Source organism: Ailuropoda melanoleuca, chromosome 10 (genome assembly GCF_002007445.2).
Source record: "Ailuropoda melanoleuca isolate Jingjing chromosome 10, ASM200744v2, whole genome shotgun sequence".
Lineage (NCBI taxonomy): Eukaryota > Metazoa > Chordata > Mammalia > Carnivora > Ursidae > Ailuropoda > Ailuropoda melanoleuca.
The window spans coordinates 29,037,718-29,058,498 of record NC_048227.1 but is presented as its reverse complement, the minus strand read 5'-3'; the positions used below and the strand labels follow the sequence as shown (position 1 = coordinate 29,058,498).

At 52.1% G+C, this 20,781-nt stretch overlaps 1 protein-coding gene across 7 annotated transcripts in view; it reads left to right on the top strand.

Annotated features, from left to right (window-relative positions):
* SNX29 (sorting nexin 29) overlaps positions 1–20,781 on the top strand; it is a 546,533-nt gene that overhangs the window by 99,194 nt on the left and 426,558 nt on the right. For all 7 annotated transcript variants that reach the window (XR_004628481.1, XM_034670353.1, XM_034670354.1 and 4 more), the window contains 2 exons: positions 17,911–17,974; positions 20,052–20,180. Coding sequence is in view for 6 of the 7 variants with exons in the window: in XM_034670353.1 (XP_034526244.1) it covers positions 17,911–17,974; positions 20,052–20,180 (193 nt within the window). In the remaining variant the exon portion in view is untranslated. The remainder of the gene's footprint in view (positions 1–17,910; positions 17,975–20,051; positions 20,181–20,781) is intronic.

Sequence of the window (20,781 nt, the reverse complement as noted above, 5' to 3'; positions counted from 1 at the left end):
AGCTGCTTCATGCCCTCGGGTGACTCATTAACACCTGCTCCCTGCCTCATGCCCTCGGGTCATTCACAACACCTGGTCCCTTCCTCCTGCATTCTTTTTTTTTTTAAAGATTTTATTTATTTATTCCACAGAGATAGAGACAGCCAGTGAGAAAGGAAACACAAGCAGGGGGAGTGGGAGAGGAAGAAGCAGGCTCCCAGCAGAGGAGCCTGACGTGGGGCTCGATCCCAGAACGCCGGGATCACGCCCTGAGCCGAAGGCAGATGCTTAACCCCTGTGCCACCCAGGCGCCCCCCTCCTGCATTCTTAAGCTGGAAGGGGAGGACAAAGGACGCAGGGCTTCTGGCCTGTGGCCTGAGTGCTCCATTGGCTTCCGTGGTGCGTCCTTTTCTGTTCTTTGGGTTTCTTTGCTGGCGGTGTGATGTCTCACTGCAGGAATCCTCGTGAGTAATGGATGGGCTCAGCATTTTAACTGCCGATACAAAGAATGCCCAGACTCAGGTTCACATGGAAGGGAGCTGCGGTCGGATAGTGTCGTTTAGCCCCTGGAGGAAATAGATGATGGAGGCAGTGGTCCTCATGTTCTCTCCCTATGGGAGAGGGTCGCACCCTCTGAGAGTAGGTGGGCCTTTCTCTTCGGCTTTTTAGGTCCTGGGTGATGGGGTTTTGGAATACAGGTGAGGTTCGGTGGGGTGAGGTCTGGAGCCGATCACCAAGAAAGAATTCTTGAGACATCTTTGGAGCAAAATGGTGGTTTATTAAGGCACGGGGACAGGACCCATGGGCAGAAAGAGCTGCTGCATCAGGGTCTCGAAGAGTGGCTAATTATATACTTGGGAGTTGGGGGAAGGAAAAAGGAGGTTTTTTGTTTTTGTTTTTTTTTAAAGATTTTTATGTATTTGGCAGAGAGGGAACACAAGCAGGGGCAGTGAGAGAAGCAGGTTTCCCGCTGAGCAGGGAGCCTGTTGTGGGGCTCAATCCCAGGACCCTGGAATCATGACCTGAGCTGCAGGCAGACGCTTAACGGCTGAGCCACCCAGGCGCTGGGAAAATGGAGGTTTCAAAAGAACTTTAATATGCCAAAGAGGACCAACCTACAAGATACCACAGGTCTTGACACTGTCAAGTTAAGGTGGTTTTCTCCCTAGCAAGGTATTAACATGAAGATAGTTGGGAAATCCCTGGAAGAATGTCACACATGTCCCACCCAGGAGTGGGGGGTTGGGGGAGGTTGCAGGGTGTCAGCTTATGCTTTGTCCTCAGCCAGCCTTCTGCTCCCTCATCATTGGGGACGGGATCCAGCGTGAAAGGAGGCAGAGCGTTCTCTGGGGCTGCACTTTATCTTAGATGCAAAATCCCTTGCTGAGTCTGGGGGACTGTTTCTGCCAGGAGGAGGTTTTCTGCCTGTTTCCTCCGTGCGGTGCTTTTTTCCTTCCTCTTCCTGCTCTGTCTCTGTCGGGGAAGGGAGCCAAAGGAAACTTGGCTGCCCAGATTTAGCTGCCCCCAGGGAAGGTGGTGGTGTCTCCTGTCACTTTCTTTAGAGGATTTGATGTGGGGTGATTCTGCCCCAGGGCAGAGTGGGGGGCATGAATAAGTGTGGGAGGGGTTTGCCTTCAGTTCCTTCTGCCTCCTGGTGTTTTCCAACCGTCTTCTTTAATCCCCTGTAATGGTTGCAGGAGAGGAGCCCTGCTCTATTTTACAGGTGAGGAAATGGGTTGAGAGGTTAAATCTCTGGCCCAAGGAAAAGAGCCGCTGACTGATCTAAGCTCTCCTGACCCCCAAGCCGGATTTTTTTTTTTTTTTTTTTGGTTGTGTCGCACTGTCTCCCAGGGACCTCATGATGTCCCTGTTCAGAACCTACTATGTATGAATAATATTCCCATCCTACCAAGTATTTCATCTCCCTTAGTCCCCACGGCCAACCTGTGGCCTAAGTAGTGCGATCCCCGTTGTCCCATCCAGCGACTGGAAGGCCCCGAGAGCACCACTAACTCGGTTCTGAGCAGGACTTGAGCTCCAGGTCGGGCTGATCCCAGAGAGGACTACAGAGGCTGAGATGGCCTGTGTCCTTGGAGAGCTCCAGGTAGGCCCGCAGGTGGGAGCGCGGGGAGGCGTGTTCTCAGTGCCCCTCTCACCGCTGTAAGCGAGCTTATTTCCTTCTTAGAACAGGCAGTCGGGAGGTCAGTGGCTGCTGGCATGGTTCAGGCTCTCAGTTCTTTCCACCCCAACTTCTTTACTTACTGTCATGTAAGCGTAATAGTGTTCTGTTAGTTTCAGGTGTATAATATTCACCCATTTCTCAGTGTTCCTTGTGATGATTGTACTTCCAATCCCCTTTATCTGTTTTTCCCCTGCCCCACCAGTTCTCTGTATCCGAGAGTCTGTTTTCGTCTTTCTCTTTTGTTTCTTAAATTCAACATGCAAATTGGTGCAGCACTGGGGAAAATGGTATGGAGGTTCCTCAAAAAATTAAATACCATGTGATCTACTAATTCCACTACTGGGTATTTATGCAGAGAAAATAAAGACCTTAATTGGGGAAAAAATACACGCACCCCTCTGTTGATTGCAGCATTATTTATAACAGCCAGGACTCGGAAGTTGCCCCAAACTTCTTTACCTGTTCCTTTTCATGCTACTGTTGCCCTGTGTTTGCAAGCTGGTTGCTTCTGTTCTGGATACCGAACCCAGTTTCAAGCAGGAAGCAAGGGAGAAAGGGTAGCCCCTATATCTTACTGGGAAAATAAAAGCGCCCCGCCCCCCTCCCCGCCCTGTAGACTTGCCTTTCTGTCTTGGTGACCAGGACTGAGCCGCATGGTCCCCTCCAGCTGCAGGGAAGGCTGTCAGGCGCTGTGCGAGGCTGGACATTCAGGAGGATAGGCTTGATTTCCGCTCCTACAGAGCTCCCCCTTGAGCAGCGGGGTGGGTGGGTCCTCAGGCTGCCCCAAGGTGAGGAATTGGCTTCATACTGTGAAGTCCACAAAGCTTCATGCTGGAGAGGGTGTAAAGGGGAACCAGGAGTGCGAGAGCGCTCAATGCACGAATGTTCCAGGCCTCTGATTGTTCAGTGTCCACCTGTGCTCTTCTTCCGGTCTGGCTGAGCCTGCAAGTCCTCCTGCTCTTAGCTCGTTGGTGTCTCTGTTACTTGCCCCGGGGCAGGGAGGGGGCAGCTTGATCTGTGACTCCCTTCCTGTATTCTGCCTGCTGTTAGAGATCGCCTCTTCTCAGGCATCTTCGGGGCCTTGGGAGGGCCACTTCGGGGCATCAACAGCCCTGGAAAAACCTGGTACTCTGGACAACGTGGTGTGTGCAGTGTCGGGGAGGGGGAGGGTCTAATGATAGCCATTGCTTGTTGGCCTCCTGTGTTCTGAGTGTCTCTTGTCCCTCTACCTTTTTGGGCCTTCCTTGCCGTAACTGTAAGACTTGCAAGCATGGCTGTGCTTCCCGTCCCTGCTGTCCGTGGCTGAGGAGGCGGCTTGGGGCAGCTGCTTAGCCAGCCAGGAGTCTCCCATCCTGCATTCACAGAGCACCTCCGGTCTGCTCTCCCGTCAAGCACCTCCCTTCAGAGGTGGGGAGACTGAGTCTGGGTGGGTGAAACACTCACAGCTGCACAGGGAGTAAGTGGTGCAGCTGGGACCTGGCGACGCGGAGCTCGTGTTCTGTGGACCAGACCTCAAAGTGTCAAAGTGCCGAGCAGGACAGCAGAGAGCCGCTGGACTCCGTCTGGTGTGAGATTGGCCTATGTCCTCTGTAGCTGTGTGCTTCTAATTAATTGCAGATTATGTGTGTGGATCTGTCTGAGAATTGGCCATACATGGGATATCATAGCCTGAGGGCGGAAAGAAGCTGTGCAGCTGATGTCTTAATTATTTATGGGTATTTCACATGCAATTAATCTTCCTTGCGGTCAGTTAACCCTGCCACTCCGCTGTGCGTGAGGCCAATTGCAGTAGATGTTGGTGTGGCCGCCCTCGGGGCCATGGCAGACCGGGTGCTGCAGACTGGTCTGGGGCCCCTAGATGCTGTTTGCATGAGGCGGTCCAGCCAAACGCAGCTAGCCGGCAGAGAGGAGCAGATGACAGGGTTGCCTGATGCTCTGTCTGCTGGCAGGAGGCAGAAACTAGAAAGGCCCCTCTGCTGTTCCTGAAGAATCCCACCCTCGCAGAGCTAGGAGGCTTCTAGAGGACCAGCTTATCCAACCAGCTCATTTTATAGATGCTGAGTGGCCATGAAATGCCTAAAACACCTTGCCCTTAAGCTGAACCAGCCAAGGACCTGGAATCCTTTTTTTTTTTTTTTTTTAAAGATTTTATTTATTTATTTGACAGAGATAGAGACAGCCAGCTAGAGAGGGAACAAGCAGGGGGAGTGGGAGAGGAAGAAGCAGGCTCATAGCAGAGGAGCCTGATGTGGGGCTCGATCCCATAACGCTGGATCACGCCCTGAGCCGACGGTAGACGCTTAACCGCTGTGCCACCCAGGTGCCCCAAGGACCTGGAATCCTTATCTCCCATCTTTGCTTACATCCTTCTGTCATCCCTTGTGTCTCCTGGCTTGCTGGCCACTTTGACTCCAGTGCCAACTCACTGTAGGTCCCAGATTGCAGCTGTGGGGACTCCTTTGGTCGCGGGTGCTAGGAACCAGCTTCAGTCAAGTGTAAGGGAGTGTTCCTTCTCTCTCCTTCCTCCAGCACCCGGTGGTACCCTTGCATTTAGATGGCACTGGAAGCCCGGGAGCAGGTGGTCAGGCCTCCCTCCTCTTGCTAGAGGAGTAATGAGAAAGAGGTGGGCAAAGCGTGTCCCCAACCTCTGGCCCAGCCCACTCTGCCTAGAAGCTTCTGAGGCTTTGTCTCTGAAAATCAGGAATGTTGACCTTTTCTGGAGTGAGTGTGTGTGTGTGTGTGTGTCTGTGTGTCTGTGTCTGTCTGTCTGTCTATGTGTAGATGTATCCTATAGTTTGTATGGAGCCCTGGCCTCTTTTGAAGATCCACCGTGGAGTTGGGGAGACTGTAGGTGTCACATAGTAGTTGTGGTTGTGGGTCTCCTTGTCAGGTGGCCTGGGTTCTGGTCTGTGTCTGTTTCCTTATTGATAAAATGGGTTTGATTCTAGAACCTCCTTCAGGAGACTGTTCAGAGGGCTTAGTGAGACCATTTCTGCAGCGTTTCACCCAATGTCTGGTATGAGGAGGCATGCATTTTGCTAGCCGCTATTACTGGCAGAGCCATGCTTGGTTTTTCTACCTGTAAAATGGGGGATGACCCCATCAGCCCCATGAACTAAGGGACTCATTGATTCCTTTAATACGGCCAAGCCTTGACCTTCCCTGCAAGGTTAGCAGTAGATGAAAAATTGCCACGTGCAGGAGAAGGCTAGAAGCTGGGGCCCTGTCTCCTCTGTGTCTGCTGTTGTTTTTTTGGCTTGTTCCCAGTCACTCTGAAACCCCAAGCCGCCTCTGGGGGTGCTGTATCCCCTTTAATGTTCTAGCCCCAACATGAACATCTGAGAGCAAGCTGGAGTGGTTAATAGGGCTTGTGTGAGTGTTGGGGTGTGCGTATCTGTCACCTTTCCTCCAAGGGGGAAAGCTCCCACAGTCTTCCCCAGAGAAACCGTGGTGATCTCGCAGGACAAAGGACCAAGCCCTCCCCACCTGGCTCTGCAGCCTAGTGATTGAGATGGGAACCCAGGCTCCCAGCCTACCAGGCTTGCTAGTTTCCTAACGGTGTGACCTTGAGCAGGTTATTTAACTTCTGAGCCTTCGTTGGCTCACCTGAAAAATAGGAACGGTAACCACTTAGGGGCTTGTTGGGGAGCTCAATTGAGGTAATGTCTGCTAAGTTCTCTGGACAGTGGCTGGCCCCCAGTTGGAGTTTTAGAAGGTTTGGCATGTGCCCTTGCCGCTGTGCTGAGGCATCTTGAACTGGGGGTCTCCTGCTGCCCATCCTTGGCTGCACGCTGAGCTGAGGAGCTTCGCACGGACACTGATGCCTGGATCCCAGCCCTGCAGATGCTGGGCTGGCTGGTCCTGTGGTGCAGTCAGAGCATTGGTGTGTGTGTGTGTGTGTGTGTGTGTGTGTGTGTGTGTGTGTATGTTTGTGTATGTTTTTTGTTGGTTTTTAATAGCTTCCTAGGTGGTTCCAGCATGCAGCCTAGCCAGGCTGGTGACCATTACCCTCCTAATACCTGCTGTCATCTGCTCTGTCCTAGCGTGGCCGAGGCCATCTTCTCTGACCATGTGGGTGCTCCCTTGCCCTGCTAGGCTCTGCTAGGTCCAGGCCCTGCAGAGTGAGGTCTGGGGAGAGAGGGTTTGCTTTTACCAGGGGCTGAAGCCAGGAAAGCTGCCTCTCTCAGCAGACTTTATTCTCTGTCCACACCCATGATTTAGGGCCAGGGCAAAGCTCTTGGACCCATAAAAAAAGCTGCGCTGGACAGAACAGGGTGGGGGTGTCCTCTTGTCTCTTGATTTAAGGTGGCATGTGAATGTCATGGATATTGACTGGATCTGGGTCACTCCCAAGAGACCATTTTCCAGGGAGGATCTACTTCTGATTTCTACATGTTTGTGACCTTGTGGGAGCAGAGAATTCTGGCAGCGGTGTCTCTGTAGTAGGGAGGGCGCCATGCTATCAGCATTGTGCTCCTGGTGGTCAGATCTCTCTATGGTATGTACTGTGTTCTCCACCACCGCAGAGGAAGGGCGTGGTTTCTCCGTTTACCCAGGGCTTGCAGACCTGTGTGGCTTCAGGAGTCAGGCCAGTAAAACCTCAGGCAGGGGTGCGGTCCAGCGGGAGAGGACATTCTCTGTCCAAAGAGCCTCAGATGAGTTCTTGCTGGGCTCAACTGCACAGCACAGGGTGGGTGGGTAACTAAGTGGAATCCCACTGGCGTAGCAGTAGGATGGCCCATGTTCTCAATGCCAGTGTGAGCACCTTGGTGGAATGTACTATCTCCTTATGGACGCCTACTGATCTAGCTGTGGGGCAGTGAAGAGCAGGTAGGCCCTGCCTTGCCTAGCTTCGCATTTATCCTGCACAATCTAATTAAGACCTGCGTTCCACTCTTCACCTTAACGCCGGGCACTGGACTGGTTTCTACTGTGTGTTTCTCCCTGGGCCTTCCTTGATAAGATACTCCAGTCCGTGAGTACTGCTGCCTGCACAGCGGACGGGAGCACAGGCTCCATGTGCAACGGTGACAAGAAGCGCCTGCCGCGCCCTGCAGTCGTTCCCGCTTAGGTGAGCAGCTGCTGCCCCTTTCGTCTCCACTGCCTGTCTCCTTCTCCAGGCTCTGTTTTTGAACTGGATCTGTAGCGATTTCTTGTTCTAAAATCTACGGGCCATGAATAATGATGAAAGAAATAATAAGAATTGACCACACTGGGTGGCGACCACACACAGGTGAACTCTTCTGTGAGATGTGGTGAGTGTAAACCACTCCACGGCCTCACTGCATGAAAATGGGTGGCAGTTCTCCAACAAGTGCAGTGGAATTACCCTGTGACCCCTCAGTTCCACCCCCAGGTGGATACTCTAATGGGTATGTGTACACGAATGTTGATGCAACGTTGTGACCGTCCCCTAGGGTAGAAGCAGCCCCCATCTCCATCACAGGACGAGCCGGTGAACCGTATGTGTTTTATCCCTACCACAGAAGGCCGTGCGGCCCTGAAAAGGAAGGGGGGCCGATACATGCTCCGATGTGGGTGGACCTCGGAAACCTCCCAGGCAAAACAAACCAGGACCAGAAGGTCACCTGTTGGAGGATTGGACGTGGGGACTGGGAGGAGAAATTGCCTAGAGCCAGAAAGCAGTTGAGCGGTCGCCAGGGGGAGGGGGCACTGTGGGGGGTAACCACCGCTTGGGTGCGGGGTTTTACTTTGGAGGGGCGGAAGGGTCTCACAGGGTGAGCAGGGTGCTGGCTGTGTGACACTGTGTGTGCTGGGCACAGACGAAGGGGTCACTTTAAGGTTGGTTTCGTGTTACGGGAATTTGACCTGAGTACTTGATTTAAAAAAAAAAAAAAAGCCATGACTGTGCCCACCCTGCCAGTCTTCTTTCTTGCCAGATACGTCCCTCGGTTCTATTTCTTCTCTTTGAAGCAACCATTAAAACTGTTGTTAGTTCTTAAGGCAGCATACCTCTTGAAAGCTAAATGCTGTGCTGATGCCTTTTTCTTTTTTAACTTTGGAGAATAAACGTACAGACTGTTCTTGACTCAATGAGTTCCTACCTTTCCACTTGTTTTTTCTTAAGACACCCTTCCCTCCCCATCCCCTGAGTCGCTCCTAATGTGACCATTGGTGTGTGCTCCAGCGCTGTCTTCTCATGGGATTGCTGAGTGGGGCAGGGTGGGGGCACCGGGACCCTTGCTGGTTCCCAAGTCCATCATTTTGAGGTTCCTGGGGAGTTTCCTGGGGTGTTCGGTCTCTGCTTCTGCCCCCTTCCAACTCCATACTTCTGACATTCTCTAGGAGACCTTTTTTATTTTATTTTTTTAATTTTAACCATATGGCTCTACTGGCGTGCCCTATTTCCGCTGTTTGTGAGCTGATGGCGATCAGGAGCTCCAGCTTCGGGGCAGGCTCCTCAGAGTGGGGACACGTAGCTGCGGTGTGTTGGGCCTGCTTGAGGAGAGCCTTGTCAACTGCGTTTCAAATCAGATGTACGTAAAAATGTGGTTGCTGGCTTCTCTTGACAAATCAGAACTGGGTGGTAGCCTGGGACAGTGGTCTGGAGGCCGGGGCTGCTGCCTTTGTGGGCCGTGTTCTCCCTTCTTCCAGCTGGCCCCACACCCCTGTGAGGACTTCACTGTGTTCACTGCCGTTACTTGGGGGCCCAGTCTGCGTTTGCTTTGGGGACCCTTGTCTTAAAGTTTGTATTAAAGTCACTGTAAATAGACTGTGCGTGAGTGTGTGTGTGTGTGTGTGTGTGTGTGCGCGTCCGTGCACAAATGAGACCCCCCCAGCCTCACATTTCACATGGAGAAGGTGATAAAGATACAGAACTTGATCGTTGTTGTAAGGTATTTTTCTTTCCCTTGTGATTGTATTTCTCATTTTGTTCCTACGGGTTCCTCAAACCTTTTCTTTTTTCTAGATTATGTAGAAACAGTGTTAAGGGTGGGGGGTGGAGGGGCTCCTGGGTGGCTCAGTCGTTAAGCGTCTGCCTTCGGCTCAGGGCGAGTTCCCAGGGTCCTGGGATCGAGTCCCACATCGGACTCCCTGCTCGGCGGGAAGCCTGCTTCTGACTTTCCCGCTCCCCCTGCTTGTGTTCCCTCTCTTGCTGGCTGTCTCTCTCTCTGTCAAATGAACAAATAAAATCTTTAAAATCTCCACACCCCCCCACCTTTTTTTTTCTTTTCTTTTTCTTTTTTTTGTAGGCAGAGGTTGGGGGAGTGGAGGCCATATGCTGGGGGCTTGAGGCTTGAGTGTGCCCCCTCCCGGGGGCCGGCTCAGCCTGGTGCTTCTGGTGCAGGTTGGGGACAGGCTTCTCAGGAAGGCTGACCAGGATCGGGCCTTGTCTGATGGACTTCCGGCTCTGTGGCCTGTGGCAGGTGCCTTTTTTTTTGGGCCATCGTTACCCCATTCATAGAATTGGTATAATAGGCCTTGTTCCTCTAGAGGTGGCGAAAATTCACGGGGATTGTGGATAGACCGTGCTCTTTCCCGGCTGGGCACACAGGAAATGCTGCAGGGTCGCTGCTGGTCCTCAAAGCACTGGCAACGTGTCTGGGGACATTGACACCCCCTGCCCGCCCCCCCCCCCCGATCTTAACGAATTACAAAGTAGAAACACTGGGTTGGCAGGGGAGAGGGGGAGGCTGGAAACAGAACAAAAGGCAACAAGGGCCGGATGGATTATGGAAGTTAGAGGAGCTCGATATAGTTTATCCTTTCTCCTGGAGATGAGCGGGAGTGGGTAGGCAGAAAAAGATATAAAAAGCAGTAAGTTAAGTTTGAAAAATGACGGTGTAGGTTAAGTATATAGCCGTAGAAGCATATTATTTATTTCTGTGCCTGTGCCCTCGTGAGCTCTCTCTTTAAATATAACTGAGTATGGGCCCCAGGGGAGCATTTGTAAAGGCTCTTTGAGGTCTTTGGGAGGCGTTGCTATATATAGGCAAAGCGCTATTATATAGATCTATGTATATGTGAGAGCGCGCGTGCACCCATACGTCCCGATTGTCTGCGTCTAGTTATCCTAGGCCGTGAGTTTTCTCCCTCTTAAAAATGATCTTTAACTCCTCTTTCACAGTTAATCTTAAGATCGTCCCTCCCTTCAGTGGCTGAGCATGGGCAGGCGCTCCCCTTCCCGCCACGGTCCCTGCCCCGGTACTTCCCATAGCATCCTCTGACCCCCATCATCCCTGTGTTCTCTGTAGTGTGTCTGCGTCCATATTGGTCCCTGCTCTGCCGATCTGTTTGAAATCTGGGGTTCCCGTGGGTGGATTCATGTGCCGAGGAAGAGGAGAAGGGTCCAGTTTTGGGTCCTGGTTGTGATAGAAGAATCTGTACCCTCCCTTCCATTCCCAAGACCCATTGGAAAAATCTCGTTTGAGCCTGAATCCCCGTCCCTAGGGCAGGAAATTACAGCTGTGAATGCAGTGGTTGGTGTTTTCTGGGGAGGCATTGAACTTATTATTAAGCACAGTTGATGTTTCTGCCTGCCCATCCCACTCTCAGTTCCTGGAGATGAGCAGACTTTAACAGTGGGGACCAGTTGCTCATTCATTCATCCTACCCTTCACTCCTTCTTAAGGTCTTGGGTGTGCTGTGGACAGAGGCTAGGGCAGGTAGGGGCCCCCTCCCTCTGGCCACCCCTTCCCTGTTATGGGCTGTATGGGGGCTTTGGTGCTTTCCTGGTGGTATTGATAAGGTATGATGGGGCCTTAAGGAAAGGGGGGTCTTGGTGGCTTGATTGGCTGTGAGGACTTGGGATGGCTGAGGTTTGAGACATGAGGGCGGGATAGTAGGGGCTCTTGGGGCCCCGGGTGCTGGGAGGGGGCAGAGTCAGGCAGGAGCTGGGTTGGCCATTCATCCATTCCCGTGTTTTTCTTGTGGCTATGTGGTCTCTGCAAGTCACTCTCAGTGGTCTTGGCTACTACATTTGTGCACTTACAGACCAGGTCAGCCATTGGTAAGTTCACCAAGGCAATAGGGCTGCTTCTTAGAGCTTGGGGTTCTCTGTGGCTTTGCCCCAGTGTCAGGCAGTAGGGTTCTCTGGCTCACGTTTGACACTTCAGACACCAGCCCCTTTGCAAAAGTCTGCATTTTCTCTGCACTGGGTTTGCCTGGAGGGGTTTTACTGGCTCCTCTCTCTGGCGGACTTCTGCCCTTGTGTCTGTTAGCTCCTTTGTCCCCGGCCTGGCCAGCTCTCCTCCGCTCAGCTTTCAGCACATGGATCTTGGTGGAGCAACTTAGAACCGTTTGTTCTTGGCCAGATGCATTTGCTTCAAACCGCGCCCCCCCGCCATCCTTTATATCTAGTGAGAGACTGGCCCATCCCAAACTTCTGGAGAATTCCCTCTGATTGGCTCAGTTTGAGGTAACCAGCCACCCAATATCTCCCTGGCTGCAGCTGGAGGCTTATGGGGCAGAGTCCTGAGGAATGTCACGAGTAAGACTGGGCTGGTCTTCTGGCTCCTTGACCGCCCCTGCCAGTGGGGGAGGGCCTCACAGAAGAGGTGATTCCCTGGCCGAAACCCGAAGGAGGCTCTGAGTCCCTCAGGACAGCCTGTGGCAACACCCAGAGGCATGAGAGAAAGGGAGTGGGTCTGCTCTGTGGCAGACGAAGCACGGAGGTGTGCAGGAGACAGGCAGGGTGTGAAGCACCCAGGGGGCTGAGGTGCACGCGGGCTGGAGCTTCGGGCATCCGTGGGGCGCAGGCGGTGGTTGAGCCCTGGGTGTAGATGTAGCCGTCCCTGGGGAACCACTGAAGGCAGACAGAGAAGGTCAAGGGCAGGAGGCTGAATAGGGACAGCTGGAGGGACCAGCGGCAAAGCCGAGGAGATCTCTGAAGAGGTGGGGAGGGGTTTGTGGGGTCTGAGGCAGCGCTCCCCTCCTGCCCGGGGTCCCAGAAGGGAGACTTGAGGTGTCTGGGATTTGATGAGGGAAACCTGTGTTGTTCCCCCCCCCCCCCCCCCCGTTGGCTTCCCTGAACAGGGTCAAGTTTCCATAGTGGATCAGTTTTTTGTTAGATGGGCCCTGTATGGGCAGAAGTTGAAAACAAACAAGACAAAATATAATTTCGTTCATGGGCTTGTTTGTTTTCATGTTAAGGCCTCTGCTGCAAGATGGCGTTAATGTTTGTTCACATATTTCTAGTGTTTTATGGTTGCACTTCACATTTAAATAATTTCATTTGAAATTTGTTTGGGTACATGACAGAAGCAGGAACCTAAGTCTTGTTTCTGGGTCCCAAATGGCAACATTTATGGACGAATTCATCCTTTCCACAGTGATTAGAAATGCTCTTTATCCCAAATCAATTTCTTACGGTTAAAGTGAACATTCTTCTGTGTACTTGGCCGGATTTGCTCGTCGTTTCTCTGAAGCCAAGGAACTGATTTCGAGGTGGATGGTCCTCTGCCTTCAGCCTGGGGTGAGGCCCGTGTGGAGGCCGCAGCACAGAGAGGCAGCTCCTTTGCCACTTGAAACGTGTGTTGTGGCAGGTAATGAAGAAGAACACCACAGTGATAGAGACTAAACCAGTAATGGGATGTGCGGTGCCGGGGAGAGGAGAGAAAATTACAAGTTAGGGAGTGCTTCTGCCGGCGTGTGTCACTGGTGCTTGGAGAAATACCCTATTTATGTGATCTGTGAAAACCAGCCCCAGTGTTACCCACTGGCTTTGCTGCCCGAGAAGTCAGCAAGGTGAATGTGTATGAAACGCTGTCCTGAGTGTTCATGCATAGCTGCCGACCTGGGACTTTTCCCTTTTTCTTGGTGACACCGAATGTGCTGTGATGGTGGTGTGGGGAAGGCCAGAGGGATCTGACGGCCTTGTTTTTCCTTCTAGCTCCCCATGTCGGGATGGTGAGCTCAGCCTTGGTCGTCGCACTGTTTCTCATGGGTGGCTCCTGGGTAGTGTGGTCAGGGTGCCTTCAAGATGAGCCTGTGGCTGAGCTCTCTCATTCCAGCTGCTGTGGCTCTTGGCCGGAAGAGCATTCGTGTTTTCTGGGACTTTCTGGGGACTGCTGCTTCCTCCAGGTTGTCTTTCCCCCATGGAATATGCAGTTTTGAGCTGCAAAGTCTCAGGGGCAGTATCTGGGACCCCTTCATGCCATGCCTCCAGAACCCAGACACTCCGTCTCCTCCAAGTGACACGTCATTCTCTGGGTCTGATTTCCCATGTTGCCAATGGTGATCTTGTTGGACGCTTCAGAAAATTCTATTATCTAGTCTGCTGCTCTAGGGCTTAGGCCACTTTAAAAAAAGTTATTTCCCAAAGTTGAGGTACACAGGAACTTCGTAAAATCTCCTAACTCCTGAAAATGTGCTTGACTGCGCCAACTCCTGCTTGAGTAGTCAGCGCTACGTCGTCCCCATCTTGCCGTCCCCTGCTGTTGAAGGGGAGGCCACTAACTTNTATTTCCCAAAGTTGAGGTACACAGGAACTTCGTAAAATCTCCTAACTCCTGAAAATGTGCTTGACTGCGCCCACTCCTGCTTGGGTAGTCAGCGCTACGTCGTCCCCATCTTGCCGTCCCCTGCTGTTGAAGGGGAGGCCACTAACTACAGGGGTAGATAACATGTGGAGTGTTTATTATGTGCTGGGCATTTTCTAAGCACCTCATTTACATATTACATATTGGATCCCTACGACGCTTGTTTGAACTAGGGACTCTTGAGATCCCATTTTGTAGAGAAGGGAGTTGATGCTCAGAGAGGGTGGGTAACTTGCCCGGAGTCACCGAGCTGCAGAGTCAGAATTTGAACCCAGGTCCTGTGTTTTAAAAATCAGGACGCAGAACCACTTCTCTGCGTTTGCGGCAGTGTGTCTGCCAGGCTGGGAACTCCAGTTGACTCGTGAATCATCTGCAAGGGATGTGGCATTATCACCGCTTTGTATTTTGGCAAAGGTGGAAGCCCACTTGAGGTTACCAGGCGATAAGTGGCTGAGCTGGGGTTTGAAGTCGGATCTGCCCAGCCCAGGAGCCTGTTGATAGCAGCTCTTTGTGGATCCTGCCTCTGTCATCAGAGTGGAAGCTGCTGGAACCCGCACCTGACCCCCTTGCCCCTCCCAGCTCCCCACTAAAGCGATGTCTCTCCAGCTCTTGGTCCTGCCAAAGGCCTTTTCCACGCTTGTTGGCCTTAGGGTGTGGAAGGGGACTTCAGACCTTATGGCCTTTTCCCAGTGTGGGTTTCTGCTCTGTATGGAGAGTCCTCATGATGTGGTTGTGAAAATTGAAACAAGACTTGTCAGGTGCTGGTAGTTTGCACATAGAAAGTGGGCATCACATGGCAGCTGTTACTGTTCGTTTCCATGGTACTGCAGTTGGGTGTGAATAGTCTAGACCACTCATTGTCCGTGAACCTTGACCAAGCACCCAACGTGCTGGACTTCTGGGGACCCAGGTGCATCACCTGTTGTGCATCTTCAAGGAGTTGTGAGCCAATTGTAAGAGATAGGTGGTTAATTATTGTATGTTCTGCAACTTGTTGAGGGGTGGGGAAATCACGGGGGGCTTCTTGGATGACATGCCTTTTCATCTGGGCCTGAATAAAGGAGTAGGGTTTTATCAGACTGGAAGTTGGGCGTGAGCATGAGAAAAGACGGGTTCCAACAACGTGTGGATAGAGTCAAAATAGTGCAGTTAAAAACATTCCGGAGAGTCTCTCAGGAAGGCCTCTGGTAAGAGGCTGCTGTCTCTGCAGTTGATGCCAGGCAAAGGGGCTGGCGATGCCTGGTGACCCCAGGAGGGGGCATGACACAAGCGTGTCCTAAGGCTCGTGTGTGTGGGTGGTGACGTGCTCCCTCCTGCAGAAGCTTGGCAGAGAGGGAGACGGGGGGACTGAGCAGTCCAGGGCACCCCATGCTGAGCGCTGTGGTGGTGGGGACGCCCTGCAGAGCTGTCCTGATGCTTAGATCCAGGGCGGGTGGTTCATGGGTGTGAAGCAGACACGCGGGTGTGCTGCTGCCCCCGCACAGAAGGCTCGCCGATGGAGTGTGGTTTCTCTGATTCCCAGGAGATCGCACTAGGGGTCGGGGGAGGGAGGATAAACAGGTGGTGCACAGGGGACATGGGTGGGCAGCAGGACTATGTTGTGTGATACTGTAATAGTGGACACAGGTCAGTACAATGTTCCAAACTCCTAGACTGTACAGTGCCAAGAGCAAACCCTGATGTTAACTTCGGGTGTTTCCAGGGCATCAGCGTAGGCTCCTCAGTCCCGACAGATGTCCTGCTGTGGTGGGGATGGCGATGGTGGGGGAGGCTGTGCCTGTGTGGGGGGTAGGGGGTGCACGGAAACCTGTACCTTCAAAACTGCTTTAAAAAATAGTTGAAGAAGAAAGTTTCACCTCTTCCAGCATCCTGGCAACTCACTGCAAACGCATACCTTTTCTTCCATCCCTGTAAGAAGTTTGGACCAGTAGAGAACCCCAGTGGGAAGGTAGCTTTGTAGGAAAACTCGGGATACAAGCAGTCCTTGGAGGACAGGAGCAATTTCTGGGTTTGTGTCAACAGTCCATGACTGCTGGCTACTGGTGCTGGGCTTCTCTTTTTTAAAAGATTTTATTTATTCATTTGAGAGAGAAAGAGAGAAAGCATAAGCAAGGGGAAAAGCAGTCTCCCAGTTCAGCTGGGAGCCCAGTATGGGTCTTGGTCCCAGGACCCTGGGATCATGACCTGAGCCGAAGGCAGACACTTAGCCATGTGAGCCACCCAGGCGCCCTTGTGCTGGGCTTCTTGAAGAGAAAGGCCACCTAGATCTTATCCTGTCTGGCCCCCCCCCCCCACCATGGCTGTGGTGTCCTGGAACAAATGACTGGGTTGTTTGCGTGTGGCTTTCTTTTCTCCCCCCGCATTTTTCAGTTAAAGTTTTACATGCTGAGTTTTGTAAGTTATTGGCTGCAGGGTGTAAGAGTGCACCACAGTGCCCTCCCATCTCCTTGCTCCTCTGAACCTTCTGGCTCCCCAGGGAGTTGCGAAGGTGGGTGCTGTTTTTGCCTCTTGGATCCGAGGGAAAGGCTCATAGAGGCAGGGACACTGGTTTGAGCCTGAGAGCCAGGACCCTGTTTAACTGGTCAAGTTCAGAAGCAAAGTCCTATAGACCCTGTTTCATAATAGGCCTATGTGAACGTGTATTGTGCTCTTAAGAAATAGTCCTTTAAAGACCTTCCTTAAGTTGGGAGCCTGGCTCCCTTCTTGGGAAGGTACCTTGTACCCAGGAGGTGCTCAGTAGGTGTCCGCAGAGCCCGGCTGAGGCAGGCACATACTCTGCGGCTGTGTCGGCTTCACGTGCTGGTTCCTGTCTCCCGGGGGCTCTGGGCCAGCTGGGGCCCCGTTGGCTTGGTAGGCCTGCAAACTCTACCTAACAACCTTCCTTCTTCCTTGGCCCTGCCCCCACCCTTGCTCTTACCTTTTTAGCATCTTTTGTGGAAATGCTTTTCCTTTCCTTTTTTTTTCCCCCTACTAAATTTTCAAATGTTGGGAAAGATTGCAAGGATCCTTTGTGACTCTGGTCTTAGAACAATGTGCCAGGACCTGTGCCCCTGCGGTTCTGGTTGTGGCCTCGTTACCTGGATACCCTTTGGTTTTGGACTTAGTGCACGTGTGAGTTAGGTCTCCGCCCTGGCCCTCCTGCCTTCTTCCAGGGCCATGGGTCTTCATGGCGGCGTCACCCAGGAGTCTGAGAACTCGGTTCTGATCTTGGCTCTGACATGAAAGTATGCGGTTGTGTGACTTCACCTGTCCGGATGTGCTCTTCCTCTGTAAGATGGATGAATGTCCTTGTGAGGCGTCCATGAAATCCAAATTCCTCCATCTCTGCATGCGACTGGTAGACGTTACTGTTTCCTGGGGTCCAATGCAGAGGTGAGAATTGGGAGATTTAGATTCAAATTCTAGCGCTGTTGGCATTTAATCTCCTTGAGCTCGTTTGCACTCCCGTAAAACAGTGTTTCATGGTTGCCACATGGCTTCGTGCACTCACAGGTGGGTCATTTTGGCTGTGAGCTTTCTAGCAGCCAATCCTGAGATGGAAACAGAATTTCACAGGGTTTGTTGGGGGGCAGGGTGGGGAGCAAAACAGGTCTTGAGATCTGAGTGATATGGTAGATGTCTTGAATAGGTGGATGGATTGTGAAAACAGTTAAGTTTGATGCAGATAGGGAAGTTGGATGCCTATTGAGAAGCGTGCCTTCCTATCACTGAATGCTTTCCTGAGTTGAAGCGTAGCTCCGATAAGCAACGAGGGACTGTGTATTGGAGAGGCCCCACCCCATATATGAACGATAGAAGTCCGTGTAGGAAAACCACATCTTTTAGGAAACTTGGGTAAGTATTACTGTGTCCACCTGGAGCCAAATGCCACTTGATCAGCTCTCTCATCTGTTGATAAACAGCTGTAACTGGGAACAGATCATTGTTCGAAGCAGATGTTGTCCAGTAGTGGGGGCTTGGAAAAGCGTGTAGAAGCCGCAAGGCTGTGTGTTTTCCATAGCAGTGGAGTGTGCTGCCTGAGGAAAGCCCTCCACGCTCCTCACTCTGCCCGGCCCTCCCATTTCGTGTGGCTAGTAAGTGATGAGCTGCGCCCGTGGGGTCTTGGAGACTGCCCTGGAGTTAATTTTGAAAGGGAAAAGGGAACTTGTCTAGACAGCTTGCCCTAAATAGCACATAATCCAGCTTGGTGAGGGGACGATGACTCAGGCGGGCTCTGCCAATTCATCTCGACTTTCTTTCTTCCCTTAGGTGAACTGCATCAAGCCATTGTGGCCATGATGAACAGGAAGGACGAGCTGGAAGAAGAGAACAGGTACCCTGATTTTTTCAGGCTTAGGAGTAGTCTGTTGGACGTTCCACCTCTGGGATGGAGAGTCTCACAGGTGAAGGAAACTTTGCTTTGGCAGGACTGTGACCAGTGATCTCGTCTTGCGTGGGAAGTACCTCTTGAGCAGTGGCAGGGATTGAAAGCCTCCCAGTCATGGCTCTGCCTTAGAACAAACTAAGAATCTGATAAACCAATATTCTCAAATAGCTGTTTTTAGAAAGGCACTTTGAGAAACAATTCACAAGGTATATTATTGACCCATTTAAAGGGTATGGTTCAGTGTTGGCAGACGTGTACAGCCATCACCAAGGTCCACTTCTAGAATGTTTTCACCACCTCACAAAGACCCCCCCCCCAATACCTGTTAGCTATCTTCCCCTGACCCCCATCCCTCTCCCCACCAAAAGCAGCCTTTGGAGTAACCTTCCCTTTGAGGGCCTATCTTACTATATTCCAAGCACTCAAATACTTAGTTTTCTCAAATCAGGGCTACCTAGAGCAACGTAGTATTTGGCTTCTTTTTGGCTTGTTCAGAAGCAGCCCAATTGCAGATAGCGAGTGGAAGGCTTTATTTGTTTCGGGTTCCCTGTTGAAAACAATGGTAGATCCCTGCCCCATTAGTCATAGCTATGCTGCTCCCAGCTGGCTGCCTTGAATGTGAGCTTCTCGACTGGCTAGGGCAGTTGGTGGAGGGATTTGCCTGCGGTTGTAGGCTAGGCTTTGTGAGCCCGATTGTCCTGCCTCCCTGGGGGTTAGGGGAAGTGCGCACACGTGCCTGTGTGTGTGCATTCACGTTGCTTTCTTACTCTGCTCCGAGCAGGAACTAAGCGTCCATGGGGACAGGCAATCACGACTGTCCTTTTGAAAGTTTAGTTTGGGCCGTGCTTGACAAGCTTCTTCCTCATCCTTTATGGAAATACATAAAAGCAAACAAGCATGATTTCTAAAACAAAAGATAATTTTTTAAAAAAGAAATCTTGACAGCACAATTTTCAAACTAAAATAAACGTTAAATGCAGGGCTTGTAGACAACATAGGGTTCTTTGTCCTTTCTCCACTGGAGCTGTTGTCTTGGTAGCAGCCTCAGGTTCTGTCTTACCTTGTGAAGAGCAGCAGTCACTGTCTGTCAGTTTCTCCTAACCCGCGGGGGTAAAAAATCACACCATGTTTGTGTTGGGGTTCCAGGCCTCAAGAAGGGAGTTTTTTCAAAGCTCTAAAGGGACATGGGCCTCTGACTTGAGTGAGTGATGGGGCGGGGGGGGTGTCTGCCAAGTTCACAGTCACACTTCTCCCTCTGTCCCGATGTCAGCTGGCACGTGTACACTGGATTTGGGATGTACGTGCCCCAAACTCAGTAAATGTTCTCTAGAAAAAGCCATTCGAGGTCCAGTGAGGTAAACGGGAAGCCACAACCATGTTTGGCTCACTTCTTGAGGAAGAGCTGCCATCTTGTCTGCTTGTCAAGACCGAGGATGACCAGTGAATGTATTCTGGAGGGTTAACTCCCAGACATAATACTGAGCAGGATCCCTGCAGCATGAGACCAGATAAGGCTGTAAGACACTGCTTGTGGCACCTGGAGATGCCAGGACAGGATGATGGTGTGTTTTAATGGTAGAAGGGGAAACGAGAGGAGGCCTCTGTCCATATTCTGCTGTTACTGCTCACAGGACCCTGGTGGCCTGTCCTGGCATCCCTGCCCTGGTTCAGTCTCTTCTTCAGTGTGGCTGCGACAAAATGGTCTCCTCTCGCGTGCTGCCCCTTGTGGTGGGATGCCTTGAAAGGGGCTTGCCTGGGGGTCTCTCAGCTCCTTGTTTACCAGTGACTGACGCTGCCCACAGGATAAGGGGGGGGCACACAGCCTGGGTCACATGCTTGTTCTTACTCTGAGGCTCTTGAGCAGACGTCGGTATCCGTGTGAATCCCCTTACATGAGATAGACGGGAATGCGGGTTGATGCGGACCCTCGTGGGAAACGAAGGCAGGAGGACTTAGACGAATCCCTGTGTATGGCACGGTGGGCTCTGCGGGCGGTGTCTAAACAGGTGGCCCCTCTGCCCAGGTCTTTGCGGAACCTGCTGGATGGGGAGATGGAGCACTCAGCAGTGCTGCGGCAGGAGGTCGACAGCCTGAAAAAGAAGGTGGCCGAGCAGGAGGAGCGGCACATCCTGAAGGTCCAGGCGCTGGCGAGGTATGGGGAGCCGTGGGCCCGACACGTGGGCAGGGGGCGGGGAGGGCTTAGTGCAAACCCCAAGCGCACCCTTCACTGGCACTTCTAAACAACAATAGAGTCCAGTGGAAATCTATGCATTTGAGAGTTTAATTTAACTTATTAAATAATATGTAGACATATGGTTCAAAATACAAAATGTACACACGGGTAAACTATGCAGTCTCCCTGGGGGTGGGCAGTGCCAGCCGTTCCAGAGCTGCTCCTTCACCTCCCTCCCCTCCCTTCCTTCGACCTTCGTGAAAAACGGTCCTGTACTGCACACCCCCTCCCTCGGCGGCGTGGAGACGGTCTGTCCCGGTGTCCGTGGGCTGCCCTCTAATAGCTTGTGATCGCTCGTCGTCTGCCCTGGAGTTGGTTCGGCCAGTGTGCCGGCAGCTGGGCGTTGGAGGTGGTTTGGGGTCACCTGCCGAGAATGTGGTTTGTAACGATGCCACCTTTGCGTTCATCACTTTGTTCTCCTAAATTCATTGGGAAAATACCTGGAAGTAGAATTGCTGGGTCAAAGTACAGTAGTTTTCTAAGGTGGGTAGAGGTCAACACCTTCTCTGCCCGCTCCGCC